This window comes from Emys orbicularis, chromosome 9, assembly GCF_028017835.1.
Source record: "Emys orbicularis isolate rEmyOrb1 chromosome 9, rEmyOrb1.hap1, whole genome shotgun sequence".
Lineage (NCBI taxonomy): Eukaryota > Metazoa > Chordata > Testudines > Emydidae > Emys > Emys orbicularis.
Genome location: NC_088691.1, coordinates 91,742,024 through 91,768,931, shown reverse-complemented (window position 1 = coordinate 91,768,931; position 26,908 = coordinate 91,742,024). Strand labels below are relative to the sequence as shown.

General features: G+C 41.9%; 1 protein-coding gene across 2 annotated transcripts in view; it reads left to right on the top strand.

Annotated features, from left to right (window-relative positions):
• PLD1 (phospholipase D1) overlaps positions 1-26,908 on the top strand; it is a 69,437-nt gene that overhangs the window by 39,439 nt on the left and 3,090 nt on the right. For both annotated transcript variants that reach the window (XM_065410357.1, XM_065410356.1), the window contains 8 exons: positions 3,373-3,501; positions 3,889-4,007; positions 5,530-5,643; positions 13,340-13,450; positions 14,863-14,951; positions 19,162-19,275; positions 21,049-21,098; positions 22,151-22,285. In XM_065410357.1, coding sequence (XP_065266429.1) covers positions 3,373-3,501; positions 3,889-4,007; positions 5,530-5,643; positions 13,340-13,450; positions 14,863-14,951; positions 19,162-19,275; positions 21,049-21,098; positions 22,151-22,285 — 861 coding nt within the window. The remainder of the gene's footprint in view (positions 1-3,372; positions 3,502-3,888; positions 4,008-5,529; positions 5,644-13,339; positions 13,451-14,862; positions 14,952-19,161; positions 19,276-21,048; positions 21,099-22,150; positions 22,286-26,908) is intronic.

Genomic DNA, 26,908 nt, shown 5'->3' with positions numbered 1-26,908 from the left:
CCAGACCTACATTTAGACCAGGGGTCTCAAACACGCGGCACACGAAGTTATTTGCTGCGGCTCGCCAAGCTCCCCGTGCCCCCACTGAGTTATTTCCTGCGGCTGCCAAGCACCCCTCACCCGCTGCTCCCCCTCATCCCCAGCGCGCCGTGTCCCAGCTCCTCTGCCTACCTCCAGGCGCTTCCCTGTAGCTTCCCAAACAGCTGTTTGGCGGCACATAGCGCTTTCCACGAGGGAGGGGGGAGGAGCGGGGAGCCACACGCTCAGGAGAGGAGGCAGAGAAGAGGCAGTGCAGGGGTGGGGATTTGGGGAAGGGGTTGGAATGGGGGTGGGGAAGGGATGGGAAGAGGCGGGGAAGGGGCGGGGCCTCATGGAAGGGGTGGAGTGGGGGTGGGGGCAGCGGGGGGGGGTGTCAGTGATGCAGCCCTCAGGCCAATCTCCTAGTCCTCATGTTGCTTTCGTGGTCATTTGAGTTTGACATCCCTGATTTAGCCGAAGATTTGGCCACTTTCATTCTCCAAGTCAGAGTTTTCTGTGGGTGGGTGAAACAGGTAGGAGAGTGCACATCATCAGTATATCAGCATCACCTGTATTTTGATCCATGGAATGACAATAGGTTGTGCTGCTGAAAGGACCCTTTCTTTTACGGGTAGGCCATTCATATTTGATGTACGTTGCTTTGATTTCAGTTATAGAGCAAAGGAGGGTTGTTTCTTCATCAAAAGAGCTTATATAGAGGAAAGCTGAGCTGATCGTTTATGTAGCAGTTACAGCCAGCGTGATCTCGAAGAAGAGCTCTAGACTCTGCACTCCTCACCTCGGTCTGACAGAGCCCAACTTTGTTGGCCTGCAGGGCTCGATTTTTCTGAGAGAGTGACTGTGTGGAACTGAATCTGAGTTTTCATAGGCTTGCATGCATCTGAAGAAGTGAGGTTTTTTATCCACGAAAGCTTATGCCCAAATAAATCTGTTAGTCTTTAAGGTGCCACCGGACTCCTTGTTGTTTTCATAGGCTAGGCAGTGTTTTAAAGCTGACACTGGAAAACACTGATACAAATGATTTAAAGGGACCTCTGTAGCATTAAGGAGACTTCCCAATAATAGCAGGAAAATTGGACCTGCTTCTGTTGGTGAAAGACACAAGTTCTCAAAAACTTGTCTCTTTCACCATCAGAGCCAATAAAAGATATTACCTCACCCAGCTTGTCTCTCTAATATCCTGGGACCAACATGGCTACAACACTACTACAAACCAAGTATTTAATAGTGACTCCGTACTTTAAATCTGTAAGGATTTATACATACAAATCCAAGGGCGGAATTTGGACCAAAATACCTTTCTAGTGAGCAGTGTATGCTCGGAATATTGGTTGAGTAGAAATTATCATTTATTTAATAACCATAGTTCACTGGCATTTTTGGCATTTTAGTTTCTACATTGTGGAAAATTTACAGTCGACATGATCTTAAAATTCTATTGATACTCACCAAAAAATGAAAGTCACTTTTCAAAACACTGGACACTGAGCCCACCTTTTCCTTTTATGGACTCATTCAATATTAGTCTTCTAAGATGTAAATGGTCAGCTTTATATAAAATATAGACGTGTATGAAAAGGACACGTGTTTCATATGTATATGGACTGCCATATATGACAGTGGCCACTTATATGTTCATTCATATGAGTCAATGTGTGATCACATAAGCTCAGTACATAAAACATATTCTACTGTAGCATTCACATGTATGTTACATATGTTTGTATTCCGGCATGTACAGTCAGTGATTTCCTTGCCCCACCTGTACTCTCACTAACTCATGCAGAACTGTGATGTAGCTTTGCTAAGGCTGTAACTAGAGTGTCAATGTTGCATACCTGTTGCATGGCATTTGGGGCATGGGTTGGCTTTTGTGGTGTTCCAACGGTGCTGGCAAGACGTGCTTTGTGTATATTGCCGTAGGTGGTTATCATATTGTCACTAGTGTGGATTGTTGAATATTTCTAAAATATTGTTGTGATTAAAAAGTTTTTGTGAGTGCTTGATAGCCTGGCTGGCACAGTACACTAGATGTAGTAGTTCAGGTTCCTAAACATCTTTGGGATTGTCACGTCTTGAAGTAGCACTAAAACCTCAAAGAAGGCGATATGCAGAATTCTGTCAGCAACTGGGGCAGTGCAGAACAGGTCAGTTGTCATGAGAGAATACATGTCATGGGGGAATGCAGAGGAGACTAGATAACTGTAGGGTTTTTCACTCCATCTGGGCTGTGAGTGTGACTGATCCCAAATATTTAGTTACTGTCTGAGAGCTGAGTATCCCCATGGTGTAAACCTTGGCCAGATCATATAAAAATAAAATATATAGGATAAAAATGTATAGGGGACATCAAGCCTCTTGCTTCAGGACAGAAGCTCATCACTTAAGTGGGGTTACAAAAAAACTTTCCTTGTAGATACGTTATGGCATAATTGTCCAGTCAGGGTTGTTCTCTGAGCTATCTGATAAAGGCCACTGTCAGAGACAGGATATCACACTAGTTAGAACATAGATCTGATCCAGTGTGAGCTTTCCTGTTTTTTTAGAAGGGAGGTGGAAGGGATCACACTACTCCTCGTTTATATGCTCATGGCATTCACAAAAAGAGGTATAAATTTCAAGAAAGGAGTTGGGGGAATGGGAGTAATTTTTGCATGTAAGTCATTGCAAGGATGGTAGGCCCTAATTTTTCACCATGAAACTGCAATTCTGCATCCACGTGCTGAACATGTAACACAATCTCAGAAGCTGAAGTAGTTATTTAAAGAGGCACTGGAAAAAGGGAAGAGACCCATCTTTGTGCTAGCTAAAATTACAGTGGAGAGACCCTTTTGTGGAGTCAAAATCCTAAATCTTATAAAATATAAAATTGCAATTAGAGTTGATTTGTACTTTAGTACAAACTAAATATACAGGAGTAGTACTCTCTTCTGCACACAGATATAAAGTCCCACCTCCCACTGAAGTCAGTGGTATATGAGAGCAGAATTACAATTGTTAATGCTTTCAATGTAGGTATCCTTCCTTGCAGGTTATTGTGGGATGACAAATAGCTGAAGGGTAAATTTTCAATCCAGTGCAGAAAGGATTCAGATCTAGCTTCCATTACCAACAACAAGACATGTTAATATAATCTCCCTTGATTGTGTATCAGATGTGTTATACTGGAGAAGAAACACAGAGACTTAACTGGAAAATTACTTTAGCTGACTAAAACTGGCAAGCTGTGCCAATAGTTTTCTATTCAAGTGCAATTCTCATCTGTGCTGTGTTGAGAGCAGTCTTAAAAACAACCTTAGAGCATATGTTTTTGTCACTTTATAAACCTGACAGATAAAGGATCAATCCGCAGCTTGAAGACAGGTGTTGGAGAACTTCTTGGGGAGACCAGGTTCTGGCATGGAAAGGACTATTGCAATTTCGTCTTTAAAGACTGGGTTCAACTCGACAAACCCTTTGCTGGTAAGTGCCATTGCAATCTGGAACCAACTTTTTTCCCTGCAAGACAGTTTGTCTCATTCCCTAGCTCCTCTACTGCCTTAGAAGGCTTCTCTGCCTTTTTACCCTCCTGAATTGAAGCTAACGAGACCCACCTGGTCTGGCTGCTGGGAAGAGGCAGCAGAATCCCAAAGTAAGGTAATAAAAACATATATCCTATGACAATAATGGATAAGTGAGCTTGTGGCCTACCAGCCCCCACAAGCTGACCTGTCCTCAATTTTAACTCCTAATTTGTTAGTTTTTATTTCTGGAAAGGTTCCGTTTGTAGGAAGAGATGCTGTGATATTCTTAATTAATGTCTGATACTGATCTGAGATGAACTATAGCAATTTTTCCCTGTCCATATAGATTTCATTGACAGATACACCACACCCAGAATGCCATGGCATGATATTTCATCCGTTGTGCATGGCAAAGCTGCACGGGATGTTGCTCGACACTTTATTCAGCGCTGGAACTTCACAAAGGTAGGTGTGCAATGAGATAGATCCTGCAAGCCCTCAAATCTGAATGCTTCGCAGATGCCTCACATAGGGCTATATGCAGGAATAAGTGCCATGCCAGGTAGTCAAGGTTTGCTGGATTGGGCCAGTAAAGTATATATTTGCTTGCCCTAATGTCCCAGCAAGTAACACTAAAAAACTGTGTCTCTGACAGCAAGTAATGAAGATAGGTGCTCTCATTCTCCTGTTACACCAGTGTAAATAAGGTATAATTTGAATTTAGTAGGTGGAAAATGGTGTGAAAGGAGAATGAGGTCTGGGATGTTGTTAGCCAAGGGGTGAGTGCCATTGTGCTGCTATTCTAGCAGTTCCTGCTGGCTGGTTGGGAGGGACACAAGAGCCAAGAATGTGCCCTCTTGCGAAGCAGCAGACAGGCACAAGGAGCAGTTCAGTCGGTGATCCCACAGCCAAGGGGAGCAAGGAAGACCAGGGCCGTCAGGCCAAAGCCACAGCTGGGTGATCCAGCCACCTGGGCAAACTAGCAATAACCAGGATTTTCAGGGCCAAGAAACCAGGGGAACCTGCCAGTGGAGGCCATGTTGGAGTCCTGGACCAACAAGGATCCAATCACCAGAGAAGCCCTGGCCTCCTGGGGATCCAGTCACTAGGACTCAACTAGCAAGCACATAGGGTCCTCACCACTGGAGAGGACTGGCTAGGATCCCATCAGATAAGGACCCTCCGTGATGATGAGGGAGCCTTGGGCAGGCTGGAATACAACCCACACTGGGGACCAGGCCAGTAGGCCCTGTTGCCAAGGAAGATGGTGACAAATGGAGCAACAGAGTCCCTCTGTTCTTCCTCATTTGCTCCCCACTCTTCTTTCTCTCTCTCCCCTCTGTTTTGATGTTTCTTCCCCACCCCGAAGAAGAAGTGCTTTGATACTTGTTTTGAAGCTCATCACTGCCTAAAGATTAAAGACTGTTTTATGCTTCAAATTGAAGGGAGGTGGTGTGGCTTGGGAAGTGTCAGGGCTCATTCTGGAGCAGGCCTACTTAGGCGACTGGATATCCAGTATGTTTTTTTAAGCCCTGATCTTAGGTCCTACTTCGAACAATGGTCGGTATGACTTTTTCAGACAGAAATGTGTCCTTTCCAGTTATGGTGGGCCTTTAGAACAAGGATAGTCCTATGGTTATATTCCCCTGACCAAAACCTGAATGATATTCAAATGTGCATTCAAACTGCAAATGCATGGCAAAGAATAGACATAACATGTTAGCCTGACGTCTGCACAGACTTTTTGGTATGAGTGTTAATTTCAAGATACTGAGAGCACATTTCACAGAAGAAGTACAGAATTCATGGATATTTTCAGAACCATTCAGAACAGGAATTGAGTTTATGAATATGAAAAACTTTACGTTCTCTCCCCCCCACTTTTGTGTATTAAGAGAGGAGCATAAAAACAGTAAAAGTCTTCAGCATAAAAATCTGAAGAAAATGTGTTTTAAAATACAATATCCTCCATTTTTTTCTTTTGAAGATCATGAAGCCCAAATACAGATCCCTGTCCTACCCATTCCTGTTGCCAAAATCTCAGCGAACCGCCAGTGAGATGAAGTATCAAGTGCCCGAGTCTGTATGTGCCAATGTACAGGTGGGTGTAAATGGCATTTCATGGAATCCTAAAATGAAGAACCTCCTGGCACTTGGGCTCATTTTTAGCTCTTTGTAATAGGAGGCCTTGGTAGTCTTCCAGCTGAAACTTTCAAGATTTTAAAGGATTTAAAGTGTAAACTACTTTTTATTTTAAAATGCAACTTAGCAGGCCAGATACTCAGCTGGTATAAATCAGTGTAGCTTCATTGATTTCAGCAGATAGAGACTGATTTGCAGCAGCGGCGGTTCGGGTTCAGTGTATGTAAGATGAATTATACAAATGACATTTTAAACTCCATTAGTTGTGCTGAATGCATATGTTAAATGTGATTATTAAACAGCAGAACTAGACATGTTAGGAATGCAGGGTGGAAATGGAAGTGCTTAGGAAGTGTGCCTAGGAAGTGACAGGATTGTGTGTGTGTGTGAGAGAGAGAGAAAGAGAGCTTGTGTCAAATACAGGTGGTCAAAGCTGAGCAGGAAAAAAGTGCCTAGAATGCCCAAAATAAGTTCTTCAGCCCAGACTTCACCTGGCAGCAGCTTGAGAAAAGGTTGGAAACTCTCTGCCACACCACCTGCAAGTATGCTGCTCCTTGTGATGGACAGATCCATCGTGAACAGGTGTAAGAGTTCTTTAGACATTAGGTACCTGCTGCAGGGAGCTGCATGGAGAGTTGTGGGGTAGGTGCAAATGTTGAGAGACCCTGCAGCACTTGCAGCAAATGCCATATGAGGCTGTCTGTGTGTGTGTGTGTGTGTGTGTGTGTGTGCATGCGCACTTGGATATGGTGCTCTGTATGCACCAGAACTAGGATGCCCAGTGTGGATGGTCTGCACTGTTACAGTTTGCACCCTGTCCGTCACACCAGTGCAATTTTCTAGCCTAGACCCATCCTGAGCATCTCTAGTGTGTTTCTTGAGCCTGCCTCCTGATGTTGTTATGCTGATTCAATCAGAAAACATAATGAATACTCAGGTGACTTATGTGACCAGTCAGAACTCACCAACAGAGCTTGAATACAGAATGTTAAGTATCAAACCCAGTGAACCATTAACCATCAATCAACAGAAAAAACACTAAGCAAAAAACAAAGAAATTGGTTGAGAAATGCCAGTAATGAATATATTTCCAGAAAATTTTGATCTGCTTATAGACATCTTGTAAATTATTCATTGCAAATTACACAAGCTCATCTCTAATGGCAGACTGCAGCCTTTTGAGAGCTGTCAGCCTGGCTCATCCATGAGCTGCATAAAGCTGTATACATGTAAAAACATGTTTTGCTGCAAACATGGTTTCTCCCTTGAATGTTCATGGAGTGCAATATCCCTTCTAATGTACCTGCACATAGCAAGTAGTATTTATACTGCTGTGTGGTAGAAGCAGGCAGTGAGCCGGAGAGCCTCTTAGGCCTTGGCTACACTGGCAATTCACAGCGCTGCACTTGCTGTGCTCAGGGGTGTGAAAAAACACCCCCCCTGAGCGCAGCGAGTGCAGCGCTGTAAAGCGCCAGTGTAATCAGCGCCTGCAGCGCTGCACGCTCCCTCGCAGTGCTGCAAGCTACTCCCCTTGGAGAGGTGGAGTACTTGCAGCGCTGCGAGACAGCTCTCGCAGCGCTGGCGGCGCGACTACACTTGCGCTTCACAGCGCTGCCGCGGCAGCGCTGTGAATCCGCAAGTGTAGCCAAGGCCTTAGTCTGTATTTGCAAGATGACCCGCTCCAGCATATTTGTGCATGCACATACTGCAATTCTGGCAGCTTCTTCTTCTGTAATTTGCTTGTTTTCCTGATTTTCATTTGTTTGTCTAATGGAACCGCACACAATAGGAAGCTGGGTTACTAGGAAACCATACAAGAAGCCTTAAGTGCAGGGAGCTCTGGCTGGCAATGGAAATGCAGTTTACTAAGCAGTGTTCTAAAAGATGTTATGTGGGTTGAAGTTATAGCTGAAGGTTAATGACTGGCTCGACATCTATTACTGATGATGGTGGAGATTCTGGCTTTTGCAGGCAGAGATCAGATGGAGAGGGCTGCAGGTAATGAGCGCCGCATAGCAGTCAGATAAGCCCCCTTTGAGTAAGAGTCAGAATCTGGCCCTTAATCTCCCCCCCTCCTCCATACATGCACAGACCCAGGGTCTCAGCTCGGTTACTTAGCTTCCTTGTGTAAATACCCAAAGCATCACCTCTGGTATTTCCAACTATGCTACTGAGGCAGCTGGGTCCATCATGGAACCTGCCTTTCTCTTTCTTATCAGCTCCCCACTGCAAGACACTCCATTGATGTAAAGCTGATCTTCCTCTGTCTAAACAGTGTTACTGTGGGCAGGATGCAGGCGTCTCATTTACCTTTCAGTTTGACTGCCGTGATGGTTTGAGACATGAACAGAGTCCCTCTAGTCTTTCACAGGCACTCTTACCAAGAAGGGCAGGAGGGATATGTTTTTATGTAAATCCTTCCTCTAGTAGAGATAGGTCAAACCCAGAAACATTTATTATCATTGTTTATATAGCACTAGTGGTAGGATAGAGTCCTTTTACAGGCAAATCGGAGACAAATTCCCTGCTCCAAGAAGAGTAAAATCTAATGAATAGATTTAATGGGAGCTGCTGAGTGCTTGGCACTGTTGAAAATCTGGCCACTTCTTTTATCTGCGTGAATGGGAGCTGAACTCTCTGTTTGAAAATCTGACTCCAGTTGTGAGTGCTGACTGAGCCCTTTTGAAATTCTGGACTTGATTAGATTTTACAAATGTTTTCGTAAAAGAGTTAAATTTTGGATCGAATTCCTCAGGCAAGGCTGGCTTTTGGCACCCATGAAGCCCACTGCCATATGCTCCCTGCTGCTAATTGCTGCAGATTGCGTTGGTAGCTTCTGGCCAGTGGGCTGCATGCACTGTGCCACTACACCTTCGCAACAGAGGGGTGAGGAAGCCTAGTGGAGGAGCTGCAGCCAACTATACCAGCAAACCCAGGATAGGCAGCTGAGCTCTGAGTTTCACTGCTGCAGGGCATGGCGGTCGAGGCCCAGGAGTGTGTGACCAGCATGAGAGAACAGAGAAGAGTAGAGAACATTGATGCTCATTGGAAGCCCATCATCTGGAGCATTGGTGCAGCAGCAGAAGCTATCTGGGCAGCCAGAATTTCCCCCCATACTCACAGAAAGATCATTCCTAGCAGCAGCAGGAGGTGGCTGCTCCCTCCTGGCCCAGACATCATCAGATACTCCCAAGAGGCTGGGCAGTGTAAGTTTGCTTTAAAATATAAAGGCCTGATCCTCATGTACAAGAGGACCTCTGGTAGTGTAAAGGGGCATTAAAATGGGTAGAAGTATAATTTAATAGTGGCATCTTTTTAAAATTAGTTATTCTTGTTGCTACCCTGGCTATGTTATTCTTTATATGCCCACTATTCATCATGGGTAAGCAGACTAATTTCCTTTAAGATTCCTTCCCTCTGTTCTACTAGTAGAATATCATTGCAATGTCCTGTCTTATTACTTCACAGTCCTTCAGGACAATGTGTACTTCAATTAGATGCTCTCTTCAATTCTCCCTTTTTTTCCAGAGAAACTCTTTGACAAACAAAAGAAAACAAAAAAATCAGCCATAGTTTCTCTAGTTGTTGCTTAAATATCAAAGCTCTTCAAGTCCCATATTGTGATGGTTACTGTCTGCTGTAACTTTGGCTTTTTGAATAATGTCTTTTTCCAGAGTAAGAATACTATGTATAGAACTAGAACTATGCATATCCAATAAGTTACTATTAAATACATCTACTAAAAGTTTGCCAAGTTCTTTCACACTTTCCTTAAAATCCTGGGATGGATCCCATTCTGCTCTGGAGTTTTTTCACTCATCAGATTTACTTTCTGTTCACTTGGTTTGGCATAATCCAGATTTCCTTCTGAATTTTCTTTCCTCTCTTGTGACATTTGCCTTCAATCTCCTATATAGATAGAGTGACACACGACTACTGGGTTCTTTAACAATTATATTTTTGATCAATAAATCACTCTGTCTATGGTAGGTCTGAATGTCTCTTTAAACTCCTTTTCCTAATGTATTTGAAAGTTGTCTTGTTTGTTGAAACCACCTATGCAATCTTCCTTTCCTTCCCATTGCAAGCTTCATGCTGTACTCTTTCTATTGCTGCTCTGTGTGGTACCTCTGCTGCATATCTTTTCCATCACTGTTTCTTATTTTAGACACTCTTGTTCTTTTGCAATGACCCACTTACTCCTGGTTTGTTTGGTTGGTTTTGTGTTTTGCTAAATGCAACTTCTTGACAAATTGGTTGTTGCTTTTATCCCATTTGTTTTCAGCCAGCATTTCCCCCACACTTCCAAAATCTGCCCAGACGGGCACCATTATCTTATTTCTAAGCCTCACTTTTGCTCTAGTTTTAAGCTTATGGTCAAATTCCGCAACCACTCCACTACAGAGATTCATTGCAGACAGTGGAATTATGCAGAGGAGAAGTGCATGCATTAGAGCAGTGCTTCTCAAAGTGGTGGTCCGCGGACCGGTGCCGGTCCATGAGCCATCGGCTACCGGTCCGCGGCGAGTTTCCTCATAAGAGGGTCGAATAGGATAATAATATGGCACCAGTCCCTGGCACATTGGGGGGGAAAATTGCCGGTCCCCCACATCAGATAGCTTGAGAAGCACTGCACTAGAGGAAGTGTTTACAAGATCAGGTCCCTCTGTAGCTTCTTTAGATGCTTCCCTACCTCTGTGACTCTAAAGACATCACACAAATGAGGTATCACTTTCTGATTTCCTCATTGACACACTGTGGGCCAAATTCTGCTCTCATTTGCAGCACTCCAAATCCAAAGTAAAACCATTGACTTAAATATACAATAATCAGGGCCAGATCCTTACTTGGTGTAAATCAGCATATCTCCATTGACTTCCGTGGAGCTAAGCCCATTTAGACCTACTACAGACTTGATTCTCAAGAGTCCTTGTCATCTGGATAAATCTTCATTCTTGGGTATTATTTTTTTATTTGGCAGATAAGGGTTTTATGAGTCAGACATTTAATAGGAAGCTAAATAGGTGATATCCAGGTGATCACATTTGGATTCACATGGCATGCTAAGCCATTGCCTGAATTTTCATTTAGTCAGAGGTCTCCTTGGCTGTCACACTGTCTGGGTTAGTGTGTGTCAGAAATATATCTATATCAATCATGCCAGTTATAAAAAATGTATTTTGCAGGCTAATATGCTGCCCACGTATTCCTATTTGTAAATTCCAAGAAAATCCAGCTATTTATTAAAACATATTAGAACATGGAAGGGATATTCTTGTTTCATTAAACACATCTTAAACACAGCTGTGGTTGATTTGTACGTTGTTATTTACATACCAGAAAATGTAGCCCATGACTAGAATGAGAGATAAATCATAGAATAAGATGCATCCAACTTGGCAAACTATCCCCTCAAGGAACTGATCCTATCTTAGGTGAATGTGCAGTTTCACACCTACCACATCACACAACTGTTTACAGGCAATGCTGGCCCACTGGCCAGAGACAGACTGTGAGGGGGGCTAAATAGCAAAAAGCAAGAATCCTCCGCTGCAAAACTGTTTCCCAGACTTAGCATTTGGCTCCTGCAGCTGCCAATGGCTCTCCGTAAGGAATCATGGCTGTTTCCTTCAATGCTGGAACCTGCAGAAGAGAACTCTGCACTGGAGAGCACACAGAAAACAACCAGCAATAGGAAAAGGGAGTTTCACAAGACAGCATGACGATTGGGCTGTGGGTTGTAAAAAATCAGCCAGCTTTCCATCTAGAACAGCTGACTTGATGTCTTGACTAATGCAGTGGGGATGATAATGCAGTGGGGATGTGACTAATGCAGTGGGGATGTGAGCAAGGCACAGACCTTGAAGAAGGAGGTGGGCTTCATGCAAAGAGTTTAAGTATGCCATGAAAGTCACTTAACACATGTTGATGTAACCCGCTGGTCAGGGTGGGTAATGTGTCTGTCTCTGCGCCCAATCCATAAAGGATGCGCGTTTGTTACAGCCTCTAGCTACAGAGGCTGGCTGTTCAGCTCAAGCTGCAGTAATTTATGCTTTCAGCTCAGGAGGGCCCCAGTTTAATCCTGCTGTTGGCCAACATTACAGCTGTCACAGAAGTGGGGATTTGTCCAGTATTTGACTTTGCTGTGAGTATCAGATACTTGGATGAACTTTTTCTATCTGGAGGAAATATGCGTGCGAGTCTGGTACAGATCTCAGCCATAGGGACTAGGGGCCAGATCTTTAGCTGGTGTAAATTGTCATTGCTCCATTGAAGCTTGTTGAGCTATGATAATTTAGCTCAGGACCTGCCCCTTTTCCTTTAGCTCAAGGAATTTAGCTCTACAGGTTCCTGGTTCAGTTCCCAGTGTTAGCCAAGATGGTGGCCATAACGTTGACTGAAGGGTTGCTCCAGGCATAGGTGTGCATGAAGGAGAGGAATGAAATGGTAAGGGGAGAGCTCGGGTGGAGCCCCGAGGGTCGGATGACATGTAGGAGGAGATGAGGTCAGAGATACTGGAATAGAATAGTGAGGTGAGGAGCAGAAGCTTGAATTGAATATGGGTGAAGAAGAGAAATCAACTGGAGAGATCTTAAAAAGAGAGAGGCATGGTCAGAGCAGAAGGTGGGGAAGACTATGTAGGCAGTGGGGGTTTGCACTCACTGAACTGGAGAGAGATGAGATTGGGGAAAGGACAGTGAGTAGGAGTTTATAGTAACAGAGGCAGGAAACTATGAGAAAGCACAAACCAGAGTTTCAGCAAAGGACAAAAGTAAACATGGGAGAGAATGTGAGCAAAGGGTATTTCCCATATTAGTTTGGTTGCCTTTTGACAAAAGCTTTTGTACTACATTGGGGATGTAATAATATACTCGGAGGATCTTGAAATGTCTGTTACTTCAGAAATGCCTGTTCTGATTGACAGTCAGAAAAAATTTTCATGTGAATTTGACCTACTGCAAATTAAAATAAAAAAATCACAAATCTGACAGATTTGACCAGTTTGGGAAGAGTTTTTCACAAAAATGTAAATGACTGTACTTGTTTAGGGCAGAGACTGCCATTCCTGTTTAAAATTTGGTGCCATTGGCCTGTGTATTATAATGCACCATCAGTTTTTGGGCAAAACTCACTGATTTCAGTAGGTACTTCAGCTGTAAAATTGATGGCATGTGTCTCTGTGCATAAGAAATAAATGCCTAATCTGGCACCGTCGAGGTCAATGGGAATTTTGTTATTAACTTCAATGAGCTCAGGATCAAGCCTTGAGAAAATATATTAAAGGCAATTCAACATTACAAGAACTACAGTAAGTAATAGACTTTTGCAACCAGATTTGCCACTCTGTCTCTCCAGTTTTACACCAGTATAATTCCATTGACTTTACTGAAATTACTCTGGCATAAAATTGGGGTAACAAAATGGTGAATCAAGGCCTTTATATTTTCATCAGACTGTTTTAATTTTTTAACAGTATTTCTAAGCTTTATTTCCCTTTGTTATACATATAACATGTAGTTAGCAAATTTTGTGTGTGTTACATAAGTCAGTGAAATCATGAAAAATAAACCAACCAGTTCAAAACAATTAGTAAAGGGTGCCAGTGCCATCTTATATCAGGGCAGAACTAAAACAGCTAATCTGTCTCTTTACAGGTGCTCCGTTCTGCTGCAGATTGGTCAGCTGGTATCAAGTACCATGAAGAATCCATCCACAATGCTTATGTTAGCGTGATAGAAAACAGTAAACACTACATCTATATCGAAGTAAGTACCACGGATGCAAGGCAATGGCAGTTTGGTTCAATGAAGTGCTGAGCACATCCTGTGACCCTCAGCAGGATAGTTCTTTATTTTATTCTCCTTTTGTAAATTTTGAAACGTTAATATTAACATAGAGCCTGATCTGCAGCCCCCTCATGTTGATAGGATTATGTCCATTGACTTTAATAGGCTTTGGATCAAGTCAGTAATTAATGTACCAGTACAGAACTCTAAATGTGGGTTAAAATACAAGGCCACTCCGTTACTATTTCTCTTTCCAGAACCTCTAGCAACTTTTGTCTTCCAGCTGCCTTCTTGGCTCTGCTGCATTCCCAGCCCTACATATCAAAGTGTTTGGTCTCCCATCGATGCACAGTGGACTCACTTAATAGTATCGTAGAACTTGCATAATTCTCCTCTGTATGAATGGACTTATAAATGCAGGAATAAATGGCTGAATGGAGACACTTATTCTGTATCTGTTTCCATCTATTGTTTGGATGTTTTTTACTTGTTAGTGTTTAAAGAGGGAGATTAATCAAGAATAATTATTCCCCCTGAGCGCGCACACAGACACCATTTAATTAAAATAATACGTTGCCATCCAGGAAAACATTGTACAGGATGTAGCTTTATTTGCTTCTTGACTCAGAATAGTCCCACAACCCTGAAAGCAGGTAGATTTATGACTTTGTAGACAGCATGGGTGAAATACTGATCCCAGTAAAGTCAATAGCAAAACACCCATTGACTTCAGTGAGACAGGATTTCACCTCATGTGTCAAAGTAAGAGTTTCACAATGGCAATAATGCCAAATAATTATCTGGAGATAATTACATGCTTGGGAAGCAGTCTTTAACTTGCGTATGCTTCATGCTTTGCCATAGCCACAAAATCAGATTTTTTTTTATTTAACAATTCTGAGGATTGCTCATTTGAGGCCATTATCTATGCTGATGTTGAAAACAGTCACTTAATTTTTTTCTTATCCTAACAAAAATCATACATTCTGGGTTTTGAGATTTTTGTAGTGATTAAACCCTGTGATCTTATTGTGTCATTGCTGTTCTGTGTTCAGCAAAAATGTTTCTTTCAAACTGTAGCAAAATGGGGCCCCAGCCCAATGTCTGTTTATTTATCTATCCATGCCCCATTATTGTAGTATCTGAATCCATGACGATCTTTAATGTATTAATCCTCTCAACCTCTCTGTGAGGCAGGACAGTGCTATTATCCCCATTTCACAGATGAGGAGCTGAGGCACAGAAAGACTAACTGATTTGTATAAGGTCATTGAGGAAGTCAGTGGTGGACCAGGGAAGTGAATCTGCATTCTGGGCCTAACCACTGAACCATCCTTGGCAAAAAGACAGTGAGATGATTCTGAATTTCTTTGTGTTCACTTTTCCCTTAGAACCAATTTTTTATTAGCTGTGCTGATGACAAAGTCGTTTCTAACAAGATTGGAGATACCATCGCTCGGCGGATTCTTAAAGCACACAGGTATTTTTTTGTTTTCAAAAGAACTGTCAGGATCTTGTTACTAAGATGATATTAAAAATATTGTAAATGGAATCCAGACTGCATTTGTAAGACACGGTTTAAAATAATATGTAAAGGGACACAGTCCTTACTCAGAGGCAACATTTATCTTGGCCAAATTCTGCTCTGTTACACCAATGTAAATCTGAAATAACTCCACTGAAATTGATGGCATTATTCTGGACTTGCACTGGTGTCGCTTAGTGTAGAATTTGGCCTTATAAGATATGTTACTTCAGTCAAAAAGCAAGTTGTTGGTACTGCATTTGGTAAATCTTACCTAACATTATGGGTCCATTGCCAGCATTAGTTTCATGATTCTAACTGTTCTTCAACTTTACACACAAGTAAGTTTAATCATATAAACTGGCTACGTGGTTTATTGAAGATCTCTATGCAGGGGATTGCTTTTAAATGGGGAGAGTGAAAGCTGCCATACTCTGAGGAATTTGACCGTGATTCAAGTTTAGACCATTACTGCAATGCCAGCCCCTTCTCTAATAAGCGCTGGAGGATATTTACAATGCCCACATCACTGCAAGAGAACCGTAGTATTTTAAATTGTACAGTAGCTACAGCAGGTTGCATGGATGGATCAGAGTCAGATATCTTAGTGCTGTCACTTAAGAACTGGCCCAGTGATAACGTGGCTAACTGAAGCGTTTAGCAACAAAGGAATTAGTTTTGCCTTTTCTATGATCCTGGACAGCTTTGCTTAGGTTTGTTTTTCTGGTGTCTATCTTGCAGGATATGTCTACACTGCAATAAAAGATCCTGGGCCTGGGTTAGCTGACTCAGGCTCGTAGGACTCAGGCTGTGGGGCTATAAAACTGCAGTGTAGATGTTCAGCCTAGGGCTGGAGCCCAGTTGTGAGACTCCGTGAGGGGGGAGGGTCTCAGAGCCCAGGCGCCAAGCCAAGCCCAAACATCTACATTGCCATTTTAGCCCCACAGCCCAAACCCCGCTCTCCTGAGTCAGTTGACTGGGTTTGAGGCTTGGTGCCATGGGGTTTTTATGCAGTTTAGACATACCCTAAGACATTTGTCATACCCTACGGTGTTGGATTGAGTTTATTGCAAACCTTCCTCATTTTCCTTCCCCCTTTCAGCTAACACTTGTGCTTTTCACTGTGCATGTGGATGAGTTTGATTTACTTGCAATGTCTGGTCTCTAAATATTCCTCTCATGCATAAGCATGTGTGAGCTGATTTTCAGAGGTGTTAAGGTCCTCAGAAACCCATTGGAGTCATCTTGATTTCACTCTTTTCAGCGCTTTAACATGAAATACAGACAAGTGAAGGAAGTGACACTCCTAAAAGAGAGAGAGAGAGCGAGAGAGAGGGTCTGATTTTCTTCTTCTTTACGCTGGTGTAAATCAGGAGTCATTAAGATGATAGCAAACCAGTGTGAGGTCAGAATCTGGTTTGGAGTGGTCAGAGACACCCTGGAAGAAAGACAGACAGTGGAGAAATTGGTTTGCTTCAACATGAACACCACTGTCTACAGCCAGAAGGCAGAACAGCTTGGGGATAGATACAGGAACATGGTCATTGAGCAATGTATAGTGAAGGTATCTGTACCATGCTATGGAGAAAAGCCTATAGGCTGATTCTCTTCTCATGCCAGTATAAATCAGGAGTAACTTCAGTGAAGTCTACGGAATTATACTTGGGTAAAATCAATGAGAGAAGAATCTGGTTCTGCATCTACAATTGGATATACATCAAAGCCAGAAATATTTTGTTGACCAGAAATATTTTGCAGTGTGCCTCACAATGGCATTCACTATTCAAAAGTGCTAGTATTTGTATGGCAACCCAGTGGTTGTGGCTCCCTGGCACTTCGCCATTGTGGTGCAGCATAGTCCCAATCTATCAGCGTAGCCTTGTTAAGCTGGAGAGCCATTCCAAACATATTGTAGATTTCTTACCTATCCATAATATCATATTTATCTTTCCAAGACCGGATGTAATAGGCTGTTTTAACACATACCGTTGGACTGGGTTTCCTCTTTGTAGCTTAAACAGCTGCATTAGAGCCAGCAGAAAATCTACTGTTTAGGCCACATCTACCTTATGAGCACAGGGTCTGATTCTCAGTTCATGTATATGTAGTTGCACATCTGAGAGTTAGCACAAGTACAAATAGTAATGTAGCCGTGGCAGGACAAACCTTCCTGAACCATCTGGGTATGTACCTCGTCGTGACTTAACGGAGTAGAAGATCAAGTCCACGCTGAATCACCCAGATTGCATTTGCCATAAAGTGCATGTCATTGGCTAGGATGAAGAAAGAAGTAATGTTACACTTTAACTTCCATAGGGAAGGGGAAAAAGGCCAGCTGGCACACAGATATTTAATCCTAAATGGAAGATCTTGGTGGAGTGTTCCCAATTAAGTATCATATTTCTCTATTCTGTAGACAAAACATTTTCCACATTCATAATGTTCCTCTTCTCCTTGTCTCCTCTGTTTCATTGGCATATTTTAGTAGGTTTTATTATGTGTTTAGACAAGCAAACTGGGTTTTGTGTAAGAACTAGCTGATTATAAGTAATTTTTTCTCACATTACAGTATATTTTCATCAATATCAATAATTATATCCTTAATTTCCAAATCTTTGCAATTTACATCTCTTCTATAATGTGCACATGAGACATTTTAACCATTTCTAAAGTTTGCTTTAAAAATAACATTTTAATTAAAATTTTATCTATAAACATTTGACTGCTTAAGCTAGGATAAATAGATTCCTTCAGTACTGTATTCCCTTTGTACTTCCTTCTACTTACTAAAGGATACACTGTATTATTCAAATACTGAGATTACAAATGACACATGTTAAACCATGAAGTGCTTAAGCATATGCTTAGCTTTAAGCATGAGTAATCCTATTGATAGTCCAAAGCAATTTGCAATAATTTCAGGGCCACCATGGTAGCTGTTCCATTAACAGTAGAAATTCCTCCACTGATACATGTACTAGTAGTCACATGAGAACCAGTTTTGATCCCCTGGCCATTATTCTGGTCTCTCATCTGAAGGTGCAAGCTAATTAAGGATTTACCAGGAAAAAATGGTCTTCGCAAAATGTAAACTGGTCCACCTAGATACTGTTTTTTAAAATGGCTTTATCCATACTGAAATACATTGCCACCTAGTGATGAGTAAATTAAATAAGACTCTTTTCACATATAGAGTACAGTAACAAAACAATTTGGGCTTTGAAGGCAATCAGAAATTACCCACCATTATTTTCATGGTGGTAAAAACAGCATCTAAAGCCAGGGAGCATTTGAATTTTAATTAGGGAAATTGCCATTGTTTGGCACCCTACTGTTATTTTGGATTACTCAGGCTGAAAGGCATCTCTAGAATTAAGCCACAGCGGAAATTGGCTGGCCCTCAAGATAAGCATCTAACTAACAACAAAGAAAAAGCAAAAATGGGTGGATTTAGCAAGTCAGAGGTAATCCAGGATCAGATCACAATTAAGGATACTTGAAAACTGAACCCTCGTGATGTATGAGGCCAAATATTTACCCTTTCTAAATATTCTGGGAAGGCCCATTCATCAAAAGCTGGCCAGTGCACTGAGTTTTGTATCTCCTCTCCCAGTGTGATCTGCAGCTTGGAAACAGGACAAGGTTGGGAGAGGAGGAAAACTGTAGATTTAATTTTGTTTTCATGCTTGTATTGACTTTACAATAATAATTTATGCTGCTAGCCATGTTCAATAAGGTGCTGTCCGTTTAAACTGAGATTCTCAAAGGCACTTATTTCCATAAAGCTAGACACAACAATCAAGAAAATTACCTCACCCTGCATCTCTGTGATGCATACCATACCTCTTACACTTAAATAAACATGTCCCAACCTTTCTTTTTATTCTACACCTGTTTTTGTTGTTTTCAGTTCTTGGTAAATTACACCTTCTGTGCACGTGCATTTAAATAAATGCTGTAGCACTGACCACAACTGTGGAAAACCTGAACCAAAAATACATTTGACTCGCGCTCCCTTAAAAATGAAGTAGAAGCCTACTACAGAAACCATAGGAGTAAATCAATGGAATGAGAGCCAGTGAAGAAGGACTGGTTGCAGGATTGGTGAAAAGAAGTTGAAATTGCAGGAAAATATCCCAAAGGATTATTGGATTATTTATTTTAGGGACAGCAAACGATACCGAGTGTATGTGGTGATCCCGCTGTTGCCTGGATTTGAAGGAGATATTTCAACTGGAGGTGGGAATGCACTGCAAGCCATAATGCACTTCAACTACAGGTACTGTGCACAGGCCAAAAAAGGACACAGTACTCTGAGATCTTTATAGTGATCTCCATGGTTTTGTTGATGTGGTGGTGGTAGTGATGATTTGTACTGTGGTAGTGACCACAGGCTCCAATCAGAATCAAGGCCATATTGTGCTAGGCACTGTACATACATACAGTATGTGGGAAAGAAAAAGAAAATGAACTGTTTATCTGTGATACAGTTTTTACATAACACGCCAACAGTTTTTTATATTATTGTTGTTATTTGCAATAGTGACCTTGGACTTAGAGATAGCTAATAAAATCCTTGCTGAGCTCATTGTCTAGCCTGTTTTCTGGATGCACCATAAGGCTCCAAAATAAGTTTTTTTTCTACAAGCACATAGAGCTAGACTTAATTTACTCATACTTGAAATTTCCACCCTTCTTTTAAGAATTTACTACAATTTACTACATATCACTACAGTTTTTTCTAGTTTATCCATGTGGTTTTGATATTTTTTTAGAAGCCTGACAGTATTTTAGTATCAATTTTCCCCGTGGTTTCAACAGAGCTGAAATTAACATGGCTTTATTTGTTCAACAACAAATATTAGCACCACAACTCTATCTTGCTTTGAGCTCCACCGTCATTAAAGATGACAATTCAGCCCAGAGAAGAGTGCTTTATTTGACTGCCCTGCTGCCCAGCCAGCAGAGGGAGCTCAGAGCGTTATGGCTTTGTCAGCCATATTGCTTTTGTCGGGGGCCCTAGTTAGGTTTCATCAGCAGATCTTGAATTTCTTGCAGGTATCTCTCACAGATTCTGAGATCAGCCTGAGAGGAATAACATGCATTTTCAAACACAGACACCTATATTATACCCTGGAAATACGTGCATAAATACTGATATTTAATGTTCACTCAGAGCACAGGAGGCCCCATCTGAAAGACCCACACCCAATAAATTTCATGGTGCTAAATATATCTCTTTGCAAGGAGTAAAGGTTGGGGCAGGCCTCAAAGTTTTGTAATCTCGTGCTCCACAGAGCCTGGTGGGGTCGGGGAAGAGATAGATTTTCAAAGGCACAAATGGCAGTTAGGCCTTAAATCCTAATGAAAGTCATTGCAGATTAGGCACATAGCTACCAATTATGCCTTTTAAAATCTCCCCCATAGTCTTTTTCAAAGCTGATGCTCAGACTGCTCAGAGATCCCTTCTGGTCCTTGGGACCCCATGCTCTTCTCTCCTTGTTCAGAAGAGAGAAGCAACCCCAGCACAAGGGTGATGGCGGGGGGGAGGCTTTGAAAGGGGAAGGAAGTGGTACTGCTGTGACTGCTTTCTGGGGAGGGACAGCTGAAGGCAGCATGGGTTTATAAGGGAGCCATGCTACCATAGGGGTCGTGAGACCAAGGGACCAACATTGAGAATCCAGTGACCGGCAGAATCATACTTAGGTTATGTCTACACAGAGATTTTTCAGCCCTGTGAGCCTGACTTAGCTGACCCAGGCCAGATGTGGGTTTTTTATCCCCATGTAGACTACAATAACTTCCCTAGCATAAGGTGACCGACCAGAGGTGCATACGAACTTCTATGCCTTCTGTGTTCTACACCCCTGTTGACATTTGTTTAGGAAAAATGTATTCTGAGAATGTCACAGTTCTTCTGTTTATATGGTACTTAAAATGTGTCTTGTGTTTGTGATTAGCACATCAGGAGTATTGCTATCTTCACATACCTAATTGTACGTCGTTGCTTCAGATCATTTGTATTTGTAACTGCCACCTTAATTCTTTCCAGGACCATGTGCAGAGGAGATAATTCTATCCTGGGACAGTTGAAAGCAGAGAGTAAGTGCTTTGTTTCCCTCTCTGTGTGATGTTCATCATTAGGTCTTGAGGACACTAAACTTTGATTAGCTATAAAGCATAAATGAACTCATCCACTCGCCAGTTATATAAACTTCAATAACATAAAATATTGCAATTATGTCAAATATCAAACATCTTCAAAATAAGGAAAACACACTAGCCAAAAACATCTGTGTATCTGACAAAACATAATCAAGCAGTAAGATCCAATCGGTGGCATCCTCGTGGACAAGACTCCCAACATTTATTTCTGTTTAGCTTGATTTTGTGGTCAAGTTGATTTCTAACATTGGGTTATGCAGCACAAAGATGGAGTGAGGACAATAGAAGTGTGTATTTTATAGATTGTTGGGTGGGGAATTCTTATGTATGATTCTTCACCACTTTTGGATTTTGTTTATTGGGTCATATAGCCTTGGGTTGTTTTAGAGATGGTTTTTTGTTACACTGTTGCTTGGCTCCCAATGACCACACAGAGATAAAACTATTTAATTATAACACTGTTATCATAATTGCTTTCCTCGGGTCAGCCTGCGTCCTTAAATTTGCTTGGATAGAAATCAGAGCACCACGAAAAACATGTTTCATAAATACACGTGCCATATAATACATCCTTGATTCATGTATTTTTGTCTAAATCTGAACTGTAGGTCATTTAAAATAGAAAATGGTTTCCATAGCATGTGCAGACAAAAAAATGGTTACAACCTCTTCCCCACGGCTCAGTCAGAGAAAGCAACCAACTAGCCAAATGATTCTCAGTTGTTAGCATCAATTGGAGGTGCTAGTATACAACACAAGGCAGAGTTTGGTCCAAAATGGGGGAATCCCTGGGTAGCCAGTCAAGCTGGCCATATGGATCAGAATGGCACAGAGAGGCATAGCAGAGTAACATCTATTTTAAAGAGACTTATTTACATTATGTTATTGTTAAGGAGATGTTGAAAGTTAACTGTTTTGCTTTTCCTTGCCTTTATATTACTAATGACCACCTCTCACTCTCCCACCTCATTGTCCCTTTTAATCCTCAGTTGGAGATCGGTGGATAAATTACATATCGTTCTGTGGGCTTCGAACATACGCCGAGCTGGACGGAAATCTCGTCACTGAACTCATCTATGTTCACAGCAAATTGCTTATAGCTGATGACAACACTGTCATCATTGGTGAGTAAAACAGTTAATAACTAAATAAATAAATAAATGGAGATGTCCTATCTCCTAGAACTGGAAGGGACCTTGAAAGGTCATCGAGTCCAGCCCCCTGCCTTCACTAGCAGGACCAAGTACTGATTTTTGCCCCAGATCCCTAAGTGGCCCCCTCAAGGTTTGAACTCACAACCTGTTATACCAATAGAATAAAAACCAGCAGGATCTTATTAAGAGGGATAAGGCAAAGATGCCACTTTTATTGTAAATATAATGGTAAAGCAAAAGATAAAACGTTGTTTGACTACTTATTCCTATCACTACTTATTCCTTATACACACACACACACACACACACATATATATATAGATAGATAGATAGATTCATTCACACAATCATTCATTCAAGTTCTGTATAGGTGTTATAGTTACCAGCCTAGAAGTTGCTCATGCCAAGTTACTGGCCAGGTATCTTGGTCATGAGGATGGAGCCGAGTCTGTGTCAGATGCACCTGATGTTCCTGGAGGTTGGCAGCAGAACCAGAGACTCAAAGTCATCAGTCTTGAGAGTCCATTCTTATAGGAATTAATTCCTGTGTTAGTCTATGTGAGCTGTTTCATTCTGCTGTTGCTGACTCAATCATCAGATGGCACATTCCTGGACACATTCCTGGGCACATTCCTGGTGGCTCCAAACTGTCCAAAGTTTGTGTTTCTCATCCTTCCAGGTGATGGGGTGGATCCCAGTTTACCCTCCGGGGGTTTTCTGGTCATCCACTTGACACATTCTTCGGCCGATGGATACTCCCTTTCTAGGCTGGCACCTCCCTAACCATTCATGTATATCAAGCATTCATCAGCATACATTCCATATCTTAACCATATTTTAATTTACTGTCTCCACCACTTTTGGGGTGTGTGCTAATTCATTTGAGACTCCCGGCCTTTAATCACAGAGGGTGGGGGGTCTGTCCTAGGAGCCGTTGAATGAAGTGAAAGTCACTTAACGGCTTATAGTGTTTGTTTACATTGTATCAATTACTTCAAGAACAAAGTCAATTAACTTGTTTGTAAGTTTTACATAGTAATAAAGTATCTTTCACAGGATAAATACAATCAATGGTTTCTACAGACAATAGCTTACAAGTTTTAACAGAAGACCCAAGAGATTTTTGTACTTGGTGAAACTGTTGGATTTTAAAGTGTGGGGGACAAATTATGAGGGGGTCACTGTCACTTGGGGGAATCACTGTTAGTACCTTCTTTAATATCCCTACAAACCCTGGGTTTAGCAGGCCAATGCTCAAACCACTGAGCTATCCCTCAATTGCAGGGGAAATTTGTACCATTTGACTACCCTGACTGAAAAATCCCGTTAGATTTCTCTGCCCTGTACAAAGTGCACATGGCTATCACTACTTGCTGTGCTCTCTTCCATTTTACCTGCTAACCCATTCCCTGTGTTGTATATTGAATTTAAATGTAAAGTAATTACGAGTTAATGGGGGAAGCGAGATGGAGGAAGGCTTCTAAAGTGTATTGATTAATTGATAAAGAAATGTGGCTTTGAAATTCCCCCTGGTGGTTAAACTTGTCCCACCGCAGGGAATTCTGTCCATTTGTTTTCATCAAACTCAGCTTTAGCCACTAAATTGCAAGAGTTGTCATCGGTTCCTTAAAGAATAGAATGTGCTGTGAAATTTGGAAGACTTGGGGAACTTGGGGAACATGTGACCATTAGGAAACTATGCTGTTCATCTTTCTCTCTGTTATTGTATATTTATTATAAGGCCATAAAATAACAACATACGGCCAAATTCAGCTCTGATTTATACCACAGAATACAAGAGAAGAATTTGACCCAGAGTTACTACTATTTCTTTAAGAGAGCCCTTTTCAGCCTGTTGTAGCAGTACGAAGGCTTTGCCCATGAGCATCATAATATTAGGTCTTGTAAGAAGCAGAACGATACTGTCCTCCTCCTCAGAGACAATCCTGATAGCATACAGCCTTAGATAGGTTGAAGTTTGGATCGGGAGGGTTTTGCTTCGTATAGTTGTCCTTTTGATAGTCTTCTCACGTCTCTAGTATGAAGAACAGCCACAATAGTTTTACTATTGATGATCATAAACACAGGACTAATTCTATGGTGCATCCACCTAAATGCAGGCAGGCATGGTGATGTGCTATCTGTACGTTTTGCTGTCATCCAAGGGTGTCTACCCTGCCGAAAAAAAATAAAAAGACCCACGGCAGCAAATCTCAAAGCCCAGGTCAACTGATTTATGTTTGAGGGGGCTCTCACTCTGGGGCTAAAAATAGCAACGTTAATGTTCAGGCTTGGACTGGAGCCAGGGCTCTGACACCAACCCCCTGGCTGGGTTTCAGAGCTTGGGCTCCACGAATGTCTACACTGCTATTTTTAGCCTTGTAGTGTGAGCCCAAGTCAGTTGACCCGGGCTCTGAGACTCGCTGCCGCAGGTCTTTTTACAGTGTAGACATACCCCCAAGAGGCTTGGGCTCAATGTACCAGCTGTGGAGCCAAATACATCCTCCAGTGCTGCCCCATGCACCTGACACATTCCTACTGAAGTGCCAACATTCTAGTGGAAAAAGCAAGGCCCTGGTTCTGCAGCTGCAGTAGGAGACCAGTGACACAGATGTTTACAAGCCGGTGAGGCACAAATTTGTCCTACCTTAAATTTCCTGCTGATTAGTTGATTTAAACGTCAATTAATTTGGTTAATTCCTCCCCGTCCCCCAAAAGAAAAGAATTCCATGTGACTGAAGCCCTGAGTGATTGAAGCACATGGGAATAAATTCTTAGTTCAGCTGCATTGTGGAGGAGTGTGAGTATTTTAAGGGGGTTGATTTTATTTTTCCCCTTCTCACTAGCAACTCCTGATAAAGCGGTAGTCAGTATATTCACTCACTGGGATTACTAAAGCATCTGGGTTTCTTTCTGTAGGAACCCGTTTGTTGCAGGGTTTTTGCTTTGCCTGGAGTGTTTTGTGGGTATATGTTAATTTGCTAAATCCCAGCTATTGTAGTCTCTTGCTGCTCCTTCCCCCAGAACAAACTCTTGCCTGCTTTTCTGTGCCATGTTTTTTTTTTTTCCTGATCTCTGTGCAGTACAGGTTAAGCTCCTTTGGAGTTAAGTTTTTCTGCAAGCATTGGGCGGGCAACTAAGCAAAGTGCCTAAGTGCATAGTCCATTTTATATATGCAGAGCGATTGTGCACTCACTTTTGGATGTTCAGTCAGTGGGAGATGCAGGAATGGGCACACAAAGTCAGAGGCTTGCTTAGGGATAGTTGCCAGTTTCTCCCTGACTGTAACAGGATCCTGACACAAACACCCGTTGGAAATAGCTAAGGCATTAGAATGATTCTTGGCTGCGCTGGCAGTTAGCTGATCTGTGTTGAATGAGCTGGTTGTCTGAGCCCAGTTCTTAGCATGTGTGTGTCCCCACCATAAAGACCACAATCAGAATCTGAATTAATTGGCACCTGGAAAGAGTGACTAAAGACTGGATGGCCATAGAGAACCTGCCAGTCTTGGAGATGATCTCTGGAGAACAGAATGAAGCACAGTAGCCAAGTACCGGGGAGAAGTTTCTACTACCCATCTCCATTCTTGTTATATGGCCAAATAACCTTATTCTCCAGTGCCGTCACTCTGGCACCTTTAAACTGCCATAACTGCACTCAAAACATTTTTAAAGAGAGGGGAAAAGTTATAATTATATATTAGGACGTGTGCATATGTTCTGAAAGAATTGTCTGATATTTTGGCTCTTTACATTTTGCACAATATGTTCTAATGCTACCTCAACAGCACAGCAAAGAATAGAAAAAGAACAAATGTCCCTGTTGGTTAGAATGGCCTCTACGCCCCTGGAGGGTATATTTTCATTGTATTGGCAATACTTGGGAACTGGCACACATGGCTCTCCATACATAGAAATGAAAATTTGGCCCCTGGGAGTTTTGGAAGCCTTACTTACTAGTTGCTAGAAACTGGAGTTATCCACCTCCCTCAGTGCAGTATGACTCAGAAATGATTTCCTTCTTTCTTAACCCCACTCCCCCCCAAAAATATCCTGAAAGTGTTTTCTTTTTCTGTTGTTTATTTTAGAAGAAACACTAATGCTGCGTAAGTGGGCTCTGCTGTGCAACTTACTTTAACACTGATTCTGCCTGGGCTTAGGGCACAAATCCAAGTAAAAAAATTTTCCTTTCTTTTGTTATGAAATAAATGAAGCAAAGAAAATCCATAGAATGACTTCAAACAAAGAAGCCGGCTTGTGTCATTAAACATATTAAATAAAGACCAAATTAAACTCTGACCCTTGCCCTTGCATGCCATGGTATCGCTCTGCAAAAATAGCTGGAGGCTACTGAGAAATTAAGCTTTAAAACCTTTTGTGTTGGATTCAAAATTGTTTAACCTTCTTTCATGCCCTGGAGTTTATGGAGAATGTGGAGATTTCCCCCCCCCCCACATACTGATCTTGGCTCTTTTGTGGCTCTTTAAATCAGAAGTGGCTTTGATGGAGGGTCTGTTCTAACAAATCTTCATCTCGAGACTCTCCATCCTTAGCAACCTAAATTGTTTTGCTAACGAGAATAAAATGGATAATG